The sequence below is a fragment of the Arvicanthis niloticus genome, chromosome 20, assembly GCF_011762505.2.
Source record: "Arvicanthis niloticus isolate mArvNil1 chromosome 20, mArvNil1.pat.X, whole genome shotgun sequence".
NCBI lineage: Eukaryota > Metazoa > Chordata > Mammalia > Rodentia > Muridae > Arvicanthis > Arvicanthis niloticus.
Window position 1 is genome coordinate 17607004 of NC_047677.1, and position 16552 is coordinate 17623555.

Sequence of the window (16552 nt, forward strand, 5' to 3'; positions counted from 1 at the left end):
TCCTCATTTTACTTTTATGTTGAGACAGAGTCTAACTAAATCACCTGGCTGACCTTGACCTTTGGATCCTCCTGCCTCAGTCACCCCAGTACTTGACATGACAGCCCTTCACCTTAAGTTACCAAGCATCATTAAAAATTTTTTTTTTTGTGCCGGGTGGTGGTGGTGCACGCCTTTAATCCCAGCACTTGGGAGGCAGAGGCAGGCGGATTTCTGAGTTCGAGGCCAGCCTGGTCTACAGAGTGAGTTCCAGGACAGCCAGGACTACAGAGAAACCCTGTCTCGGAAAAAAAAAAAAAAAAAATTTTTTTTTTTCCGTATTTCCCAGACTTTTCCACAGAAGTGCCTTTAACAGCAGAGAAAACTTTTAGAAGGTGGGCAGGAGAATATTCTCAGGGAATGTAGTTCAGTGACAGTCAGTTTTGATGGTCAGCTTAACAGAATCTAGAATCTAGAATCTAGAATCACCTGGACAGAGGGTTTTGGTTTTTTTTTTTTTTTTTTTTTTTTTTTTTCCCCACATGTTAGGGACTCAGCTAACTGGGCCACATCTTTTTGGGGGAATCAGAGAAGTTTCATCGTATGCAAATCATATGCAAATGACCTCCTCTATCACCATCATCATCTTACTGTTGTCCTCCTCCTCTTCCTCCTCCTCTTTTTTTTTTTTTTTTTTTTTTTTTTTTTAAATCTTAACAGTGTCTCAGTACAAATCCTTGACTGGTCTGCAATTCACTATGTAATTCTCCAGTCTGTCCTCAAATGCAGAGATTCATCCACCCACCTGCCCAAGTGCTGGGACATCACAATTGCTTGTGCCATTACACCGAGCTATTTTTGTTTTAATGTTTGGTGCACAGACCATAATGTAGGTGAAACACCTACACACACACACACACACACACACACACACGAAATAAAAATAAAAAATTCCATTTTATTTTCACACCTATTATTACTCTCTGTCAAGTTGGAGTACTTAGTGTGTTCTCAGCATTTAGTCGTACAGGTTGCTTGCAAATAGCTCTTCACTATTATTTTCCAGTAGAGTTTTTCAGCTGAATTCCTTAGAACAGAGCATGGGTATGACCTGCTCACTTGCTATCTGTCCTACACTGAACTTTCCAGAATTAGATCGCGGAGCTTCAGGGATCCGTAGAAACCTTCCAACTCATTGTGATGCAGCTGAAATTTGAAGCCACCTAACTTATCCAGCACTTAGTAGTTTCCGCCCGCCCTGCCCCGCCCCACCCCGCCCCACCCCGCCCCACCCATTGGCGGTTGGACTTAGTTTTTGTTTATTTTTAAGAGATAAGTTTTCTCTGTGTAGCCCTTGTCATCCTGGATCTCACTCTGTAAAACAGGCTGGCCTTCAAACTCAAAGATCTGCTGGCCTCTGCCTTCTGAGTGCTGGGTATAAAAGCGTGGTCTATCACGGACAGGCAAGGATCAAGGATTTTGACGGTTCCAGGCAAGCGCTCTACCATTGAGCCTCAGACTTCATTTTCTCATCCAAGTTTAAAACAGAATAACAAAAACTTACTGTATATAACTTACGTAAGTGCAAAGTGTTCATTGCTGAAACAAGATGTTACCTCTAAAGGCTCTCACAAGAATTCTGCTGTAAAACATATTTTTCAGCCTGGCATGGTGGTGTATACCTTTAATTCCAGCACAGACAAAGGCAGGAGGCTCTCTGTGAGCTCGAGGTAAACCTGGTCCACAAAACAAGTTTCAAGACAGCCAGCCAGGACTATTACACAGAGAAACCCTGTCTCGAAAACAACACCCCCCCCCAACCAAAAAAACCAATTTTTTTTTTCAGATGAGCTTTTCACATAAAAGAGCAAGGAGCAGATTGTTAAATCACTTGTCGCCTCCTAGTGGCAATGTTGTGACCTATATCACATTTAAAAATACAGAAATCGTTTGAGTTCAAGGCCAGCCTGGTTTACAGAATGAGTTCCAGGACAGCCAGGGCTACACAGAAACCCTGTTTTGAAAAGCCAAAAAAAACAAAAAACAAAAAACAAAAACAAAACAACAAAAAACCAGAAATCGTGTGGATCTTTTTCCTGATTGCTCGTATTTACTAGCTAAGGTTAATAGACGTCCCAATTTTTTTCTTCGTTTGCAATTATGCTTAGTTTATTTTACACACCATCTACCTAAAAGGATAAAATTCTTCGTTTTGTTACCAATAAATAAGTGTATATATATATATATATTTTTTTTTTTTCCTCAGACAGGCCTTGGGATACACTTTAAACCCCAGGATTCAAGAGGCACATATTTTAAGTTGAAAACCATTATTGAAGAACCAACAAGGTTACACAATGATAACATCTCAGTAAAACTAGAAAAACAGTTTGTATGTGGTTTTTACACTATCCAGAAAAGAAATAGAATATTCTGGCTTTTAACCAAATAGAAAAAGAAACCACTCAGACTGCATCCTCTCCCTCTTAGACCTCAAAGAGGTCCAAGAACGATCATCAATGGCTGGTAGCAGTTGCAAGAGACAACACTAAGAGCCAGCTTCACGCTCAGGAAAGGATGCTGCACCTCCTCCTCGTGGTTTCGGGTGCTCTACACATTCAGAGAAACTTCTCTAGTAACAAACTATAGAAATGATCCCTGAAAGTATAGTCTTACCGAACAGCACCAACCGCCACTGAGGCCACGTCTGACAGTACATTTTACACTAGTGGTGACATTCCTCTCCTACCCACCCCTAACCCTGTAATATTTTAATAAATACCACGCACATGCATTTTCGAAGCTGTATTCGTATACTATTTCGCAAAAAAATATCATTCTGAATACTTATGACTTGTAAACCAACGCAGATTTTAAGTTCTTAATTAACATATTAAGGATGATAGCCAATCACACTCCAGTGTCTTCGGTCGCCCAAACAAAACCACTTCCGGACCGGTTTTTTAAAGGGTGTGTGCGGTTTCTTAGGCTGCATTTTATTTGAGATGGGTGCTGATTTTCGTCGTCTCCTGTCTGGGTCCCACCCCGCCCCACTCTCCCGCGTATAACATTCGGTAGCATCCCTGCTGGGTTTGTCTGAACTATGTAGCCACCCCAGCCTAGAACTTGCATTAATCCTCTTCCTCTCCCTTAGTTGCTGCGATGAAAGGTGCAGGCCGCCATTGATTCTCTAGTCTTATGTGCGGCAGACAATGTATGTGAGCTTTTGTTTAAATTTTAAAGTGGAGGCAGTTGATTACGCTCATCCTCAGCTACTTACTGAGTTCAGAGTAGCCTGAGATCTATGAGCCGCGTCTTTCAAAGCGGACCTAACGACCCTAAATTCCCAGAGCTCCGAGCGTGTTGAATCTCCACGTGGGATCCCCTTACGGAAGCCTGGCGTCGCCATCTTGCTTTCTGGCGAGGCGTCTGTGCGTCACGCACAGCAATGGCCGCATGTGGGACGCCGCTGCCCGTATCTAAGATGGCGCCTGCAGGGGGCGTGGCCAGTGATGGAGTCTCCCAGCGCTATGGCGGCGGCAGTGGATCCCAGTTGGGAGGACGAAGAGGAGGAAGAAGAGGAGATAGAGGTTGTAAGCGCAGATCAGAGACCTGCAGCGTCGGCGGTCTTGGCTGAGCCACCCCCGCGTGGGGAAGGGAGTCCGGGATGGGACGGCGGGAGGGAGGCCCGTAGACAGCTCGCTTGCTTTCATTAGCACGAGAAGCGGTGGAGGGTTAGGTCCAGTTCTGATTTACCTATTCTCGAAAGAGTTGAGATAATCTGGGCGGTTCTAGAGGTAATCGGTTTCCACCAGAAACTAGGTTGAGTTTTCACAGAGAAATTTGGGGTGTCTCTTGTTTACTGTCCCTTGTATACCTTATTAATTTCGCTTTCTTCCACCAGGAGCAGTTTGTTCTGGTAGAATTGTCAGGGATTATTGATTCAGACTTTCTCTCCAAATGTGAAAATAAATGCAAGATTTTGGTGAGTCTTAGAATTCGAGGAATGTTGTAGATTTTCTTAAAGTTAAAACAAGACTGAAAGGTTATACACTTTTTCCACAAAGAGAGAAGTTTGTTCCACCTTAGAAAGCAGTGAACACGCTTCAAGGTTATGCCAGAAGAGTAGGTAACAAGGGATTCTATGGGAGTAGAGGAAATGCCCGACTGCTTCACTGTCTGAATGTGTGGCTGGAGAGAAAGAGCAAAAGGTAACGCTTTATATGAAACTTCTGGGGGACTTTTAGAACAAAAGCCTAATCCATTGCTTAAGCAGTGCCTGCCTTCTTACTAGTAGGCGTGGTCTCAGTTCTGTCCTCCAATAGTACCACAGTTGAGAGTATAGTTTGGACCCAGACTCTGGTCTAAGTGCTGACAGTGTATGCAGTGTTGCCCGGCCAGCTTCCCAGCACTCAGGTCACTGGCTTCACTGTGTCTTTGGTGTGTCTCTGCTCATACCCACGCCTCACTCCTCATAAGTCACTTGAGAACAGCAACAGAGCAGGCCGCCCTGGTGCACACATGTAAGGCTGTCACTGGAGAGCCCAAGGCAGGCGGATCAGAAATTCAATGTCATCCTTATGACATAGTAAAGTCTAGGTCACCTTGATCTACAGAAAGCCCTGTCTTCAAAAAAACCTGGAGAAGACACAATTTACAATGCTAAGTTATTGCCTGGTGGTGGTACACACCTTTAATCCTACCACTCTCAAGGCAAAGGCAAACAGATCTCTGAGTTTGAGGCCTGCTTGATCTGCAGAGTGAGTCCCAGGACAGCTAGGGCTATTACACAAAGAAATCCTGTCTTGGGGGTAAGGGGGAGGGAAATGACGTAAATTGTGATCAAAGTTTTTGGGCAAAATCCCTGGCTCCAAATATTTAAACAGGCTAATTTCTGCCACTTACCCTAACATGCCAATCAGAGATGAATAGCGTGGTGTACATAGCAAGTTCCAAGACAGACAAGACCTGTCTCAAAACGACAACAGAAAGTCCACTAAGGCAGAGTGGACACACTCTTAATCTGTAAGAGGGTCTAGAGAAATTACAAAAAACTCTGTCACCCAGGGGAGAGGGGCAGAATGGTTGCCATGATATTGCTGTTCCTGCTCTAGAGTCGGCCTTTACACCCTGCCATGGGTAATTGTCCTCACTTGGTGAGCGGTCTCTCAAAGCTTACTGTTGTTTGGTACTAGTTCAAGTCCTATGAGACTCAAAGTGAGCCTTAGCTACCGGGAGACCCCCAAAGGAGACCCAAGAACGGAGTTTGATGCAAAAGCAAGAGGTTTATTTTTCCAGCCCACTGGGGGTCTTCCTGCACCCAGAGGAGAGGCAACCCCTTCTCTTTCTTTCTTAAGCTTTTTATACAATTTTTGAGAGCAGATTATAGCAACAACAACTAGGCACATAATGACTGGCAGTTCTGGTGACCTTTTAAATGAATTGCCTGGGCAGGGAGGGGGAACCCAGGGACCTTCCCCAAGGCCTGGTGGGAAGTTCCAATTCGTGGCTCTCTGAGTCCCTTGTCAGCAAGATTTTCATTAGCCAGGCGGTGGTGGCGCACGCCTTTAATCCTAGCACTTGGGAGGCAGAGGCAGGCGGATTTCTGAGTTCGAGGCCAGCCTGGTCTACAGAGTGAGTTCCAGGACAGCCAAGGCTATACAGAAAAACCCTGTCTTGAAAAACCAAAAAAAAAAAAAAAAAAAAAAAAAAAAAGATTTTTATTGATCAATCTTGTTTTTTCCTAGAATAACTTTAGGAGAAAATGAATGACCCGGGAAGGGAAAAGTTAGAGAGGCAAAGGTAGCTTGAGAGAGGGACAAGATGGAGTTAGGACAGTATGTAGTGTCTCTGACAGAATATTATGGGATATCAGGAGTGTATGTTGCTATGGAAAGTGAGATGGAAAGGAAACTGGGTAAAAGAGGGATTTACCAGAAGGTCTCAGAAAAACTAAGCTGGATAAGAGGGGAGTTACCTATTAACCTGATAACAAGGCAGGAGGGAGCCTTCTTGGTGGTAACAAATACTTCTGAGGTGAGAAACTTGCAGGCAGAAGCTTCAATGGAAGGAGAAGTATTTATGCTGAGGAGAGGGAGACAGCATTAGAGAGATTCATGGTGCCTTATGGCAGAGGAATGGATCGATTGTCTTCATCAGATGTGGGTGTATCCAGGGATGATGTGGTATCCCATATCATCATGGGAATATCCAGGGGTCAATAACTTTATATTTGTCCATGAGTATGGAATTGTACAGAAATATTTTCCTGGGACTAGAGAGGTAGTTCAACTATAAACTTTGTTTTGTTTTTGTTTTTTTGAGACAGGATTTCTCTGTGTAGTCCTGGCTGTCCTAGAACTAGCTCTGTAGACCAGGCTGGCTTTGAACTCACAGCTGTCTGCCTCTGCCTCCTGAGTGCGCCTTGCCACTGCCGTGTTCCAAGGGCATTTTTTGAAAGATTATTTATTTTATGTGTATGAGTACATGGTAGCTGTCTTCAGACACATCAGAAGAGGACATTGGACTCTATTACAGATGTTGTGAGCCACCATGTGGTTGTTGGGAATTGAACTCAGGACCTTTAGAAGGACAGTCAACGTTCTTAACCACTGAGCCATCTCTCCAGCCCCCAAGGGCATTTTTTTTTTTTAAATGATGGTGGTTTGTCTTTTAACTGTTGTAGGGAATTGACACGGAGAGGCCCATCCTGCAAGTGGACAGCTACGTGTTCGCTGGGGAGTATGAAGGTAGGATGACGGGGCTGACCCAAAAGCCTCTCTCACATGGTTCTCAGATGTGCTTCTGCCACCTTTCCTGACTTTCTTCATGTTTTCCTGCAGATACTCTTGGGACCTGTGTTATATTTGAAGAAGGTGTTGAACGTGGTAAGACTAGCTTTTTCTATAGATTATTCCAGACACACCATTTGCTTTGCCTTTGTTTTTTCATTTTGTTTTTCTCATTGCTCAATATCAGGTCAAGCTGTAGCTCAGGCTGACTTTGAACTCACAATCCTCATGCTTCCTTCTGTAGTGCTGGGAATATAGCCATACACCACTATGCCTATCTTCAGATATACAATCTATAGTAAATATTGGGGGCTGAAGAGATGTCTCAGCAGTGAAGAACATGGCTCGTTTTTTTCCAGCGGGCCGGAGTTCAGTTCCCAGTACCCATGTTGGGAGACTCACAATTGCCTGTGACTCCATCTCCAGGGGCTCTGGCTCAGAGGGCGCATTCTCACGCACAGACAGGTGTGCACATACATAAAAAAATTATTTTAAAAATGTGTAATATTAAAATTAAATAGCTCAGGCAAGGCAAGATGGTACATTCCTTTAATCCCAGCATTGGAAAGGCCTCAGCTGGTGGATTTGAGGTTAGCCTAGTCTGCATAGCGGATTCCAGGCCAGCAATCATTATGGTGAGACCCTGTCTCAAAAAACTAATAGTAAAAATAAACACCTCAGGCTACTGAGATGGCTCAGTGGATAAAGCTGCTTGTTGTCAAGCCTGACAACGTGAGTTCAATTCCTGGGGCTCACACGGTGGAAGGATTCTTACAAGTTGCCCTCTGACCTCCACACGTGTGCTGTGGTACAAACATATACAAACACATAAATTAATTTAAAAAACAAAACAAAACTAGGGGCTGGAGAGATGGCTCAGTGGATAAGAGCACTGACTGCTCTTCCAGAGGTCCTGAGTTCAGTTCCCAGCCACCACATGGTGGCTCACAACCATCTGGGATCTGATGCCCTCTTCTGGCCTGCAGATGTATATGCAGCAGAGTACTTTAAATAAAATTAAAGAAGAAAAAAAAGGAACAAAGCAAGTATCATGTACCCATTGTCCAATTGTTATCAAATCCTCCCATCTTGTCATTGACCTGGAGTAAGTTTAGTGCCACAGGGTTAGGTTAGTGGCACAGGCTTAGGGTCCCAGCTACTTGGGAGGATTGTGAGTTCCAGGCCTGACTGAGCTCCCTGCTGAGACTCTGTGGGAAATGTGTGTTCAATCCCCAGTACCTCAGAGCAGTCCCCCGTCCTGTCAAGGCGAGCGAAGCCCCGTGTGCTCAGTTCCAAGCTCACTCCCTTTCCTCTGTCTTCAGCAGTAGCTACTGTTTTGGATTTGATGTTTTATTTTCCTATACCTAATTTTATGTTACATATGTTTTCTTCAGACTTGAGGCTGGGGTTTAGCTTTGTGGTAGATTCTTGCCTAGAAATATGGATTCAGTCTCTACCACAGTTCATTGAGCAAGAAACTTTTTGTTTGTTTGGTAGCAGCCTCAGCACAGGGTGGGCTGGCATTGAATATGTATCCCAAGCTGGACATAAATGTGCAATCTCCTACAGTCTTAGCCTCCCAAGTGGGTACCATTTTTATGTTCACTCATACTTGGAAAAAGTGAAGCCCAGGGGCCAGTAACTCTTTCAGGTTCACAGGGAGTGGGTGGCAGGGCTGGGGCTTGGATTTAGCCCTGCTTCAGGGCTCACATCCTTTTCTCTTGGTGATGTTGGGACATAGCATGTCCTCTCCCTGGCTGACTGCAGACTTGTGATCCTCTTGTCTCAACCCTCACTGTACTGAGTTCACTATGGGAATGCTGCCATGAATTCTTTATGTGTGTCTCTGTGTGTATAGGTAGTAATGTCTCCAAACTTTATATCTAGACTAGATTGATGAGCTGTGGAAAGAAATAGACTTAAGAGGAGGCTGGGGTTTAGCTCCTTCTAGAACATTGGCCCAGCATGTCTGAGGCCCTAGCCACAATTGCCCAGCCCAAGGGTACATGTAGACAGGGAGGAGGAGGAGGAGGGTCAAAGTGCATCGTGTCATCTTCAGCTAACTTTGCTGACACGTGGCAGAGCAGGCGTGGAAGTCTTGTGTTTCCCATCTTTGGCTGAGAGTCTCTAACCTGTCTGGTCCCACAGCCTTTTAACAGTGGTTGTTCTAAGCAGCAGTATTTGGCAGTTTTCTTTTTCCTCCCTCAGGCTTATCTAATTGAGAACATCCCCACTCAAGCCTTGAGCTTCAAGTAGGGCATTTGCTTCTGGTCCTTCACTTGCTTGGGGGATGGGATTGTAGACATGCTGCCCTGCAGGCCAACTCCTGAGCCCCATTTCCCGTGTTAGGAACTCTACCTTGTTGCTTTAATCTCTGTGTTTACACGTCTCTATCCTTACAGCTGTTTGTGTCTGAATCTTACTGTGCCTTCAAATGTCAGTGTTATCTGTCATTTCTTTGCATGGGGGACAGTGCGAACTTCCTGTGCTGTTCGCATAGGAAGTAGTTGAGACTAACTCCCTCAGCATCTGATGGCATGAAACGGTGTAATAAAGTCATTTTATGTCCTAGTGGATCCAGAGGGGAATGATAAAACGGTGCTCAAGTACAAATGCCACACGATGAAGAAACTCAGCATGACGAGGACTCTTCTGACAGAAAAGAAGGAAGGAGAAGAAAACATAGGTTCGTTCACTCCATTTCCTAAAGGGGGTGCTCTTGGGCTGAGAGTGTAGCCAAGTGGTCAAGAGCACTGCCTGGCATGTGTGAGGCCCTGGGATCAGTGCCTTGTCCCAGAGGGATGCGATGGCACATGCTTGAAGTCCCAGTGCTTTGGGGAGTGGGGGAGGCAGCTGAAGATCATGAGTTCAAGGCCAGAGTCAGCTCCTCAGCAAGTGAACGTGTGAGTTCAAACACGCTGTCTCCTGCACATGCACACGAGAAAAACAGGTGCTCTTGTGTAGGTTTGAACAGTGATGTGTTGCTGTCAGGATGTTCCTTGTGCTTTACAGAGTTAGCTTTTTCTTCCTTTTGCTTTTGTGCATCAGATTCCCACTGCCTTCTGATGTCCTCCCCTCCGTTTATGCCTCCCTCCTCATCCTGTCTGACATCCTCCCTTCTCATCATCCTCATGTCCTTTCTCCTCATCCCCTGTCTACTTTCATGTCCTACATACACATACAGCATGTAAATGTGTCTTCCTCGTGGGCTTGTTTTGTTTTACAGAGTTCTGATTGTATCTTTTCCTACATGTGTCAGTTTAATTCTTATTTATAGCTAAAAAAAAAATTACATTGTGTATTGTATATGGACTACTTTTGGGTTTTGACAGGATCTCTTATACAGCCCAGGTAGGTGAACTTCAGATATCCTATCACCTCGGCGCCCTAGTGCTGGGCTTACAGGCATGCACTCCCACTCCCAGTTTAGAGACACCCTTTCTAGCTGCTGGGGTAATGACTTCTAGTAAGTGGCCTGGGCCTGTAATCCTGGCATCAGGGAGGCAGAGGCAGAGGCAGGTAGATTTCTGAATTTGAAGCCAGTCTGGTCTATAGAGTGAGTTTCAGGTCAGCCAGGGCTAGCTACCCAGTGAAACCCAATTTTGGAAAAAACAAAACAAAAGTTAAAGATGCTTGGTCCGAAGTAAAGCTGCTTAGGAGGGAACTTGAGGCATGCAAAGCTCTATCTCCCTACATCTGTCTGTCTGTCAGCTAATCTGTAGGGCATTGTGAAGAGTGCAGCCATGACCGTAGCAGTGCGGATGTCTGCTGCACCGACTTTAGGGTCTTCCCACTGCCCAGGAATGGCTTAGCTGGCTCCTACAGTGCTTCCCTTTTCATAAGGCATCTTCACACTGACGTCTGATGCTCTCCATCCGCGCCTACCACATTTGTTGTTATGGAGATATGTACTGACTGAGCTCCCTCTGTTCCCTTTTCTCTTGTCCCGTTTGTCCCGCCCCGTTAGACGGCGTAGAGTGGCTGCAGATGAAGGACAATGATCTCTCCTACAGACCCAACATGATCTGTAGCTTTCTCCATGAACACGAGGATGAGGCTGGAGGGCCGGCCTCTGACAAACCTGTGGAGCTGGAAGACCAAGAGAGTCAGGAGAACGACAGTGCAGAGCAGACACACGAGCTGGAGAAGGCGCAGCACTCAGAAGCAGGGGACCCTGGTCCTCCAGGGGATACCCCTTCTGAGATGGAAAGTTCCGTTTTCATGGGAACTCAAGATGGAAATGTTTCTCAAAACGATCGGTCGTGAACTTTAAAGGAGTAGTCTTGTATGCAGTTACTGCTTAGTTGCGGTGGGCTCACCATTCTGTGTTATTATGACAGTAAATGTTTCCAGTTACAACACAATTTAGTATACTAGAGTCATGCAGGACCACACAGGAATTCAGTTTTTGTAACTTAGAGAGAGCGCCATAGTTAAAAACACAGGCTGCTCTTCCAGAAGACCTGGATTCGATTTCCACGTATACGTGGCAGTTCGGAGCCATCTGTGGCTTCAGTTCCAGGAGATCTGATGCCTGTCTCTGGCGTCCGTAGGCCCCAGGTTCTCTCCTTCTACCTTTTTGTGGGTTCTGGGAATTAAACTCAGGTCATCAGACTTGTGCTGCAAATGCTTTACCTGCTGGGCCATCCTGCAGCCCTCGCCACACGTGCCCCCGAAAATATTTATTTATACGGGGCAGTTGGCGGTGCACACCTTTGATCCCAGCACTCAGGAGGCAGAAGCAAGCACATCTCTGAGTTCAAGGTCAGCCAGTCTACAAAGTGAGTTTCAGGACAGCCAGGCCTATGCAGAGATTCCCTCTCTCTAAAATCAAACAAACAAAAAAACAAAAAAATGTTTATGTGTATGTGTGAATGTATATGTGTGTTCACCATGATCTGATCTGGCACCTGAGGAGGCTGGAATAGACTTTGGTTTCTTAGAACTGGAGATAGATAAATATGGAGACATGTGGTGCTGGGATTGCAGTCCAATCCTCACTAAGAGCAGTGAGTCCTCCTAACTATTGGGCCACCACCACTCTTGTCTTCCACCCTACCCCTGCCCTCCTTTTTTCCTGAGACAGAGTTTTGATATGTAATCCAGACTAGCCTTCAATTCTCTGGCCTTGTGACTAGCAAGTGTTCTGTATTTTAAAGTCATCCTGTACATAGGAGCTATGACGGTCAGAAGCTACAAGTCAGATGACTGGATTCTGAAAACCAGTTAGAGGGTTAACAAAACTTTTTCCCCCTGGCAGTGGTGGTGCACGCCTTTAATCCCAGCACTTGGGAGGCAGAGGCAGGCGGATTTCTGAGTTTGAGGCCAGCCTGGTCTACAGAGTGAGTTCCAGGACAGCCAAAGGCTATACAGAGAAACCCTGTCTCGAAAAACCAAAAAAAAAAACAAAAAAAACCCAAAAAACCAAAAAAACAAAAAACCAACTTTTTCCTGGGGGAAAAAAAAAGGTAATTTTGCATTTGGTTTGAGATTGGGTCCCAATGTAATCCTGGCTGGCTTGGCTTTGCTTGCTCTGTAAACCTGGCAGTCACCAAACTAATTGAGTGCTTTACCAGTAAGCTACACAGTTTGCTTCTGTCTCCTGAGTGCTGGGATTTCCAGGGTGTACCAGCATGCCCATCTGATCTTGAGTTTTCCTTTCAATACTTAAAGATAGTAATGGAATATCAAGTATAAATGCAATATTGTGATCAAAAAGAATGACCCCTTGAGTACAGTGGTAGAGTGATCACCTAGCATGCATGATTCCGGGTTTGATGCCCAACACCACTTAAACAAACAAACAAAAATAGGGACAAGGAAAATGGGCAAGTAATATAAACGCCTATTAAAAACTATGGGCTTAGCTGGGTGATGGTGGCTCAAACCTATGATCCCAGTACTTGGGAAGAAGAGGCAGGTGAATCTCTAAGTCAGCCTGGACTGCAGAGCTCCATCTCAGAAGCCAGGGCTACAAGGAGAAAACCTGTCTTGGCGGGGAGGGGAGGAACACAAATGGAGAACTGGCTCAGGGCTTAAGAGTGCAAAGGACTCAAGTCAGTTTCCAGCACACGCATAAAGCGGCTCAAAACTGCCTCTAACTCAGCTCTAGGAGACCCGAAGCCCTCCGTGGTCTCCTTGGACACTTGCTTTCTACGTTCACACATACACACATACACATATAGTTTTCTTGTTTGGTTGGGTTTGGTTTTGGTTTTTAGCTACTTGGGAGGCAGAGACAAGATGACTGATGAAAGTTTAAGGCTGCCTGGGCTACAAAGTGAGCTGAAGTCAAGCCCGAGTACTTAGACTTGGTGAGACTCTATCATCTATAAAAAGGCTGAATCTAGCTTACTGCTAGGTCGCTTGCCTAGCGTGCCTGAGGCCCTAGGTTCAGTCTCCATTACCACCAAGCAAAGAAAAATAGCTGTTAGAAAGATGACCTGCTCAAGTGCTGGGGGTGGAGGCCAAAGCAGGCAGATCTGAATTCATTGTCAGCCTGGTCTATATAGCAAGTTCTGGACCAGCCAGGGATACATAGTGGAGTCTCAAAAGCACAGGCACATGTGTGTGTGTTGGGGGGCAACTAAGGTTGTTGTGAGCTACCCAATATCAATCAGTGCTGGGAAGCACACTTGGGTTCTCTGGAAGAGCAGCAAGCAATTGCTGACCTCAGCTTGTTAGGCATGGCGAGGAGTGCCTGTCCGCTAAGCTATCTTCCCAGTCCAACTGCAGTAATTTTTAAATTTCATGTTACACTCTCATTTTTTATTTTTAATATAATAATTTTTAATAATAAATCTTGCAAAATTATGGCTTTTCAAAAATTTTGTGTATTTATTTAAATGTAGGAGTGCTTACCTGCATGCCAGAAGAGGACATCAGGTCCCTGTATAGATGAATCATGAGCCACCATGTGGTTGCTGGAAATTGAACTCAGGACCTCTTCAAGAGCAGCCAGTGTTCTTGACCTCTGAGCCACCTGACCAGCCCTATAATGGTTTTTATATAGTAGGAAGTCAAAAATAATCTGAAAGGATTAAAAGAAAACTGAGGGCTAAAAATCTGTTTAGACTGGAGAAAGAGAGAGGCAGTCCTCTGATAGTCTAGTGTGAATTAGGATAGGATAGTACAGACATACACAGATAAAGCAGGTGCAGAGTTAACAAAAACAAACAAAAAACCCAAGAAACCCTGTTTGGTGACTCCTGCCTATCAGGACTAGGATAGGACTTAGGAGGCTGAAGCAGGAGGGTTGCTGCAAGTTTGAGGCCAGGCTCTGGATTACAGTGTGAAATCATGTCCCCCTAAAAAGAGGGGACAAAAAACAACTGGCCAAAACCTGTTTTTTTTTTTTTTTTTTTTTTTTTTTTTTTCTTCCAAGACTGGAAGCTATGAATATGGGCCTTGTTCCTGGTCTCCTTCCCCCCCCCCCCCCATCTTGCCTTTTATTGGGAAAAACAAAACAACAACAAAAACAACCAGTTCTACCACTGGAAGAAACCTGTTTCTTCTAGTCTTATTATCCTCAGCACCTCATGTTTTACAACAGATATATAGAGGGGTTTGTTTTGTTTAAATCACAGATGAGTTTCCTGGAGGACACATATTCAGTGTCATCCAACCTAATCCAGTTCTGAAGCTTGGATACTTTGCCAACCTAGACTTAGTGTCAGAGCCACAGGTTAAGGGCACAGTCCCATACTCTTGTCCCTTCTTTAGCTACGTGCTAATCTCAAGTAGTTTCCCAAGTTCCCCGTCACCTCTGACTTGGCTATACACTGAATGTTTCCACAATGCTTTTCTCACCTTCAATTGCTTGCTAAACAGCTCGCAGGATTTGGGAAAATGACCTGGGAAAGTGTTTACAAGATGGATTTATTACTTATTTATTTTGAGATAGTGTCTTAAATAGTCCAGTTGGACCTGGAATTTATGTAGCTGAGAACGACCTCTAGCTGACCCTCTTTGGGAACAGCTAGATGGAGGGACCACATAGAGCCAAGTGGGGTTCCATCTCCTTTCCAAGTCTTGTCCTTTGGAGCTTTTATTAGGTATGGCTGGTAAAGTCAATGGCCACATTATAAATTAAACTCACAACAAGGCCGGGCAGTGGTGGCGCACGCCTTTAATCCCAGCACTTGGGAGGCAGAGGCAGGCGGATTTCTGAGTTCGAGGCCAGCCTGGTCTACAGAGTGAGTTCCAGGACAGCCAGGGCTACATAGAGAAACCCTGTCTCAAAAAACCAAAAGAAAAAAAAATAATAATTAAAAAAAAATAAATTAAACTCCAAGCTGGGTAGTGGAGGTACACACCTTTGATCCCAGCATTCAGGAGGAAGAGGCAGGGTAATCTCTTGAATTTGAGGCCAGCCTAGTCTACAGAGCAAGTTCCAGAATGGCCAGGGCTACATAAAGAGACCCTGTCTCAAAAAACAAACCGACAAAAATAAATCAAACTCCAGTCCTTTTATCAATCTTGACAATGGTAAGTCAAAGTCAGGTTGAAAGCACAGCTGTTTTTTCTTTAATTCAGTGCAAAAGTTTGAGCCTAGGACCCTGTATATATAGTTAAGTGCTATATCACTGAGACCCAGATAGCTCCAGCCAGGCCTTCTTCTGGTGCTATGTAGAAGCCGCCCTCCTACTCACCACCATCCATTCCAATATGCAAAAGATGTGCTTCCTGGACTGGCACAACATGCCTTTAATCTTGATATGCATTTAGTCCCAATGTTCACAGGGAAAGGTAGCATCTCAAATTCTATGCCAGCATTTCAAGATCTTCCCCACCAAACAGAACACACAAAGGCACTAACCTTGAAATGGTGAATTATGTCGGGTGTGGCAAATGCCTATAATTTTGTCACTCAAGAGGCAGAAACAAAGAACACAGAACTCAAGATCCCAGTGATCTACATAGCAAGTTACAGGCTAGACAAAATGATGTAGGGAAACCCTGTTTCAAAACAAGACTCAGAACTTAATAAAGTTAAAGTCAGACACAAGACTGTACACTATGAGATTCAACTCATACTATGTACAGCATCAGACAAGGCAACTCCAGGAAACATCGGGGACTAAAGGTCGACAGTGCCACTGGTGAGTGGGTATGTGAGCTCTTTGAAGTAATAAAAGCATCTTGCAATTAGGTAATAGTTATGGTGCACCTTTTTTCTTTCTTTCTTGAGAAAGGTCTCCTGTAGCCCAGGCTGGCATCTATATCCCTACATAGCCTGATCTTCCTGCCTTCATTTCCAAAGTACTGAAATGTCAGGGCTGCGCCCAATGTTTGTGTGTGTGTATTTGACTGCACCCCACTGTGGAGCTGGACTTTTTAAATTTTAATTCTCCTGCCCTACCCTCTCCAATGCTGGCATGATCAGCTTCACGGCTGTGCTGCCTTCAGTGGCTTCGTGAAGGTACCCCAAACCAGTGAATTGTACACATTACAAGGTGTATTTTATATAATTATATGCAATTTATACGACTGTGATTTGAGAGGAAATCACAATCAGCAGTATTCTCCGTGTACCTTTCTGTAGAAGGCAAGTGGGTAATCAAAGTGCCTCAGCTGACCTCCCAGTTAATGGTGTCCTTGTCACATCAGTCGTTTTGGTAACTGAGTACCGAGCCTCCAACCTTTCTAGTATTCCGGTTATTTCCCTGAAGACGAACACTTGGCTCCCAAATCCTCGACTCCATACTAAGTCACTTAAGTGTTTACTTTCCGGAGAACAACCGAACAACGTTTCGTAACCAAGGGAGACGGAATGCTACATC

At 44.8% G+C, this 16552-nt stretch overlaps 1 protein-coding gene, 1 long non-coding RNA gene and 1 other non-coding gene across 4 annotated transcripts; 1 reads left to right on the forward strand and 2 right to left on the reverse strand.

Moving 5' to 3' along the window:
* Positions 1–2439: 2439 nt before the first annotated feature.
* Positions 2440–2653, reverse strand: LOC117724980 (small nucleolar RNA U3). The gene has a single exon (XR_004608854.1). It is a non-coding gene; the product is annotated as a small nucleolar RNA U3 (small nucleolar RNA).
* A 755-nt stretch (positions 2654–3408) lies between these two features.
* On the forward strand, positions 3409–13583 carry Gtf3c6 (general transcription factor IIIC subunit 6). 2 transcript variants are annotated; one of them, XM_034523731.2, is made up of 6 exons: positions 3409–3569; positions 3884–3964; positions 6665–6728; positions 6822–6866; positions 9343–9456; positions 10738–13583. In XM_034523731.2, exons 1-6 carry the CDS (start codon positions 3492–3494, stop codon positions 11034–11036), a joined length of 681 nt encoding a protein of 226 aa, XP_034379622.1. In that variant the 5' UTR covers positions 3409–3491; the 3' UTR covers positions 11037–13583. The 2 variants fall into 2 exon arrangements, with proteins under 2 accessions (XP_034379622.1, XP_076772845.1); XM_076916730.1 differs by having other exon boundaries at positions 3459–3572.
* Positions 13226–16523, reverse strand: LOC143435221 (uncharacterized). Its single transcript, XR_013105336.1, has 2 exons — positions 16305–16523; positions 13226–13762 (listed from the first exon to the last, which is right to left on the reverse strand). It is a non-coding gene; the product is annotated as an uncharacterized LOC143435221 (long non-coding RNA).
* Positions 16524–16552: the final 29 nt, after the last annotated feature.